We start from the raw sequence: 5,362 nt of genomic DNA, 5'->3' as shown, positions 1-5,362 counted from the left end.
GTTGCAAAGAGCTGGACATGACTAAGCAACTGAACTGAGCTGAACATCTCAGTGGGGAGTGAGCATCTGGGCTGGCAGCAGCTGCATCCAGCGCCTTGGTAAAGCTTCAGGCTGAGTGTGGGCCTGGGGAGTTCAACAGCCAGCACTCTGGTCCCAACTCCACTGCTGATCAGTCCTGCCATGGGGAGACTTGCTCAGCTTTCTGGGACTTGGTTTTCTCCTTTGAAACAAGTGATGGTGGCTGGATGCTGGATGGCAGGAGCAACTGGGGTGATGCTGGCTGAGCATTCAGCAAGGGCTTGGAGCACAGAGTGCAGAGTAGGCAGGGGAGCTGTGGTTCTGGGGAGGCCCCCACAAGTTATATGTCTCCTCTACTCAGCAACAGTCCCCGGCACACAGCCCAGTTCCACTGGCAAATCACACTCCCAAAACCAGTTCAAGTGGAGCAGCATTGTCAGTGGTGGGGACAGAGCTGGTTACTTGGGGTGCACCAGACCAGACCTCCCACACGGATGAGGATCCTTGAAGACCAGGAGGGAGGAGACCTTCGCACCCCACCTTCCTGACATTTCTGCCCCGGCACCTACTTACTGACTGGGGAAGGGTGATATTATTTGTTGTAAATAGTATGTACTAGGTTTGAATATTATATTAACATCCTGTTTCTTTCACAGCCTAGAGTTGTGATTTGGTTCTTTCACCATTCTGTGCTCATTGAAATGACATGCAGACTTTGACATTCTTCTTTTAATTAAGAAGTCTTGCAGGTTCATCAGCTTGTTGTGGGTGAAGGGAGAAGGGCCAGCTCTCTGGCTGGTGAAGGAAGCTCCAAGTCTCCCTCCTCAGAGGGCTGGTTCATTTCATGTCATTCAGCTGGGCCAAGAGCAGAGGCTGCCCCTCAAACTTTCACAGATCAAACAAGAACCCCTGAAATGTTTGTGTGTTTAAATAACACCTCCTGGGACTGGGTCCTGCACCTGGACAGTGGCTGCCATCCGACAGCTCTGTGGGAAGAGGAGACACTTCCTGCTTCTCTTGTGGAGGTTTCTTTTTGATCAAATATGAAGAATTTATAGTTTTCTGTTTTAATATCTTGAATTGCATTAGCTCTAAGTGAGGTAAACATGCAAAGAAATCAAGATGTGCAGGTAGATAGGATGAGGCCAGAGGAAGGTCATTTGTAGAAAAACGCTCCATCCTCAGGCCCTGCTAGGCCTAGATTCGAGTCCTGCTGGGATCCTGTCCATGACCTCAGATTTCCTTTTCCCAATGATTTTCTCTTCAGGGGTAAAGATTTGTGATGCAGATTTTGAGGCTACAGCTGGACCTTGTTGCATAAATATCATTGTTCCCTGTGACCAAGGATTTCCAGCATCCTTGCACTTCTGTTCTACAATCCCCTTTAGGGCAGGAATTCCCTGAAGGTTTGCCAGCCGATCAGCTATGTCGCAGTCACTTCTCCCTGGCTGGTCTTGATGGCTCCTGTTGAGCTCTGCTTCATAAGGATAACTGACTGTAATCCTGGCCAGTGTATGACCCCATACTTTCCTTGCTGTCCAGTGAGACTTCTGGGCCCCTGTGGTCTGAGGCCTATGATCTTGGACAATCGCTACTTTACATACTTAGTCATGTTGTTACTAACTGGTCCTAATGGGGAAGCTAGGCCCAAGCCCATGAGCTTATAGCAACACCCCCCGCCACACACACCCTTCCCCCCCATCCCTGGGATGACTGTGTGCTTTTCCACAGTCTTGTGCTGTGTAGTGTGGACCTTTCTTATTGGACCTTTGAAAGTAGAAGCATGAGAGGGAAGCATGTGAAGGTCCATTGGGGGAAATGCCACCAAACTGATGATCCACAGACATGCGTAGACAGAGCATTGATGATTAGAAATACAGAACACTTCCAATATGGGTGGTAAACACTGCTCCAAGCTTACCTGAATACCCACCCCATCTAGCATTTTGAACATCACCTCCTGGAAACACCCTTAAGAGCAAGGGCCACATGTAGGAGGCTCAGCCAAAACACCTGGGTCTGTTACCTAGAAGAGATCTCCCTGAGTCCTCTTTTCTCCCATCCAGGGTTCACAGGGCTTGGCTGGAACAGAATAAAGCAGAGTTGGACACCGTTTCTTGGTCTTTCTTGACCTGGCTCCTGTCTAGTTCACAGGGATCCATATAAACATTATTCTCTCCATTAAATCTTCAAGGAAACTGTGACTTGGGTCTTGTGGATTCACGCCATGTCATCCCTCAGAGATATCAGGATTGGAGAAACAGGCACAGACATAGCCTCAAATGAAATTGAAATGTGACCTCAAGGCAAGATCATCTCCCATCCCAGGAAACCTTGGGGCACATGTGTCCCTGGACTCTATGCCAGCCGTGACCTGCATCACTGTTTCTCCACACCTCCACCCCAAAGCCCCAACAGTCTCAAGCTGCCTAAGAGAGATTCCAGATTCATCTGCCTTGATGCCTCCTCTCCCCTCCTGGGTCCTTCAAGATGGGAAACAGGCCAAGACAGGAGGAATGAGTCATGAATATGGAGGAAATCACCCTACTTACTGGGACTTGAAACTGGAATGGCTAGGTCTCTGGGAAGCACGAGTCCTGGGGTAACACCAAGGCTATAAAAACAGTGTCTGTTTTGGATGTAAAGATGAATAAACTCAGGGAGGAAAATTTGAGGGAAAAACAAAGCAGTCTTTTTTCATTTTTTCCACACAGAATCCATTTAGACAGTTAAAGCAGAGGCTCCTCTACAAGTATTATAAACATGCCAGACATAAAGCAAGCTGTACTGTTTTGCCTTGAGTTTACTGAAGAGACGGTGCTATCTTTACACCTTATGCAGACAACCAAAGCTGAAGATGCCCAAGGACTAACAATTAAAATTACACTGATGTCACCCATTCTGCCTTTTCAGGCATGAGCTTCTGCTGCTCATTCTTAAGCAGTCATTCTCTGAAGATGGCAACAATGATGATAAGAGCTGTCTGCTGATGCTTGGTACCTGCTGAGCAGCATGGTGGGCAAACTCTGCCTGCATCATTTGGTTGCGTTTTATTTCCAGTTTATAGCTAGAGATATGGAAGATCAGATATTAAGTAACTTGATGAGGAAGGAAAAATATTACTTAGAACCTGAATTAAACACTTAGTCAAACTGTCAGAGAAAAAATAAAGGTGTTTTCCAACATACTGGCAGACCCAAAGTTGATCTCCCTAGGGTCACCTGTGAAAGCACCAGTAAAGAATGTACATCATGATGATGAAATGTGAACCCCCCAAAACATAAAAGGAGTCGTGAGGAAGAGAAAAAAATTAGTGTATCTAAATAATTACTGGCTTTAAAATAAGGCATTCTAACTAAAGTCCCAGATGATTGCCACATGCTAGAGAAGATTCAATTTAAAAATGTCTCATTTTGGGGGGAAGATATAAATAGAGACTCTATTTTTTTAAAAAAAAAACAACATCTCTCTCTCTCTCTCAGAAATTGATAAATCCACCAGGAAAAAATAAGTAATGATGAAAAGAATTTGAATAGTACAGCACACGTGTTCAGGCAAATAGACATATATATATATATATATATATATATATATATATATATATATATACACACACACACACACGTCCAGGCTTCTTATTAATGATGCTGAAAACAGTCCCTCTTGATAACATCATTTTCCCAAATGACATGTCAATTTTCATGAATGAAATTTCAAACACAAGTAGGTCTAGAAAACAAGGGAAAGTCTGGTATTCATTACTTGCGCTTCTGAATTCATATGCAACGAAACTCAGAAAAATGGAAAGAGATATCTTATTTGAGAATATAGATGTAAAATTCTTTTAATGAGATGTTTGGGAATCTATTGGGAAATATTACAAATACACACAAAAAATGTAATCCAGACTAGGGAGTTTGTAACTGTGAGAGCAAAACTTTGAGTAATCTTATGACTTTGATGACTCTGTTAACTTTAAAATACAAATAACATACATAGTAATTAAAAATGAGAGAACTCAACTTCCCACCTCAAAAGGAAATCCTTGTCTATATTTTCTGTCACACAGAATTTACAACAAAGGAAAGTATTAGTAGATCTTAGTTTCAAGAACTCAAAGCAAGAACACTGCAAAGAGATGTTAGTAAAGTGTTGTGTGAAATTTCATGTGCATCATCTTTTCTTCACAGCATTGGCCCAGGGCATCCTTCTTGGCCCTACACTTTCTCTGCCTCTCCAGCCAGTCTGTCAGCGACCATCACTATTGCCAGTCTCTCTCTTGCTGTCTTCACTCTCCTTTCCTGATTCCTGATATCCTCCTCAGTTACCAGACACTGTTTGCAGAGGAGCTGTGGGGTGCCAGAACCAGCTCCTGGAATGGTCTGTGACAAACCTGAAGACCACACAGGGGTGGCCATGGGGGTGGAGTTTGGACCACCTGTATGTACCCCTGGCAGGGACTCACCTGGGCAATGTGGTGCAAATTTTTGCAAGGCTTTGGGTAGATTCAGAGGACTTAACAGTTCTCCTGCACTGCTGCAAGCCTGGAGTCCTTGCAGTCTCTTCTGCCAGTATAGCTGTTGGGGATTGTTCAAGGTTTCCTCCCAGGGATAACATCTGACCTCATTGCTGGGATGGGATGTGATTCTAGTCACTGGTCTCTTGAATATATAACTGGACATCCTCAAAGGGATTGAGATGTTTAAACCAGGCTTTGGTTTGGATAGTTTTCCACAGTCACAATGCTTCCTCTGTGAAGTCTTCACCATCATACTTCTTGTCCTTGTACCCTATGAAAATAAACCATGAAATTGGATTCAAATGATAAACGAAATCTGCCTTCTCGGACCATTATTTTGGCTCTTTTGTACTCTCAGCCTCTCTTTGTCCCGCCAGGGTTAGATCGAACGTCATCAAGCAGATGTGAGTCAAGAACAGAAAGCTCAAGGTCAAACTCAAGGTTACCCCAGCTCATTCCTCCTTCACCAGTTTGTAACACCCCTTCCTTTATGAATATGACTATATTCTTTTTTGTCCTCATCACTCTCAGCTGCACAAGTTCGGGTAGTTTATGTCGCATGGTCTTCAGTCTTTTTCTAAATCCCAAATGCTTCAGTGTCATGTGACTTCATTTGGTTAACCCACTGACTTCTTCATAGCTGCTTTAGAGCTTAAGAATATAGTGACATTAACAATTGTCCCACCCTTAGCAACTCACCCATATCCCTGATGTTTACATCCACCCAGTTGGTCATTTTCTAAATAAATACTTCAGAAAACTTACTAACTCACTACTAATTTCTGATCTGTGATTTTTCCCAAGACTCCTGCAACAGATACTTGC

General features: G+C 43.9%; 1 protein-coding gene across 1 annotated transcript; it reads right to left on the bottom strand.

Annotated features, from left to right (window-relative positions):
• Positions 1–4,235: 4,235 nt before the first annotated feature.
• MBD3L1 (methyl-CpG binding domain protein 3 like 1) lies at positions 4,236–4,787 on the bottom strand. Its single transcript, XM_068989448.1, has one exon. The coding sequence runs from the start codon at positions 4,785–4,787 to the stop codon at positions 4,236–4,238; it is 552 nt and encodes a 183-aa protein (XP_068845549.1).
• Positions 4,788–5,362: the final 575 nt, after the last annotated feature.

This window comes from Capricornis sumatraensis, chromosome 17 (assembly GCF_032405125.1).
Source record: "Capricornis sumatraensis isolate serow.1 chromosome 17, serow.2, whole genome shotgun sequence".
Lineage (NCBI taxonomy): Eukaryota > Metazoa > Chordata > Mammalia > Artiodactyla > Bovidae > Capricornis > Capricornis sumatraensis.
The sequence above is the reverse complement of the archived record's forward strand: the minus strand, read 5'-3'. Positions and strand labels throughout refer to the sequence as shown.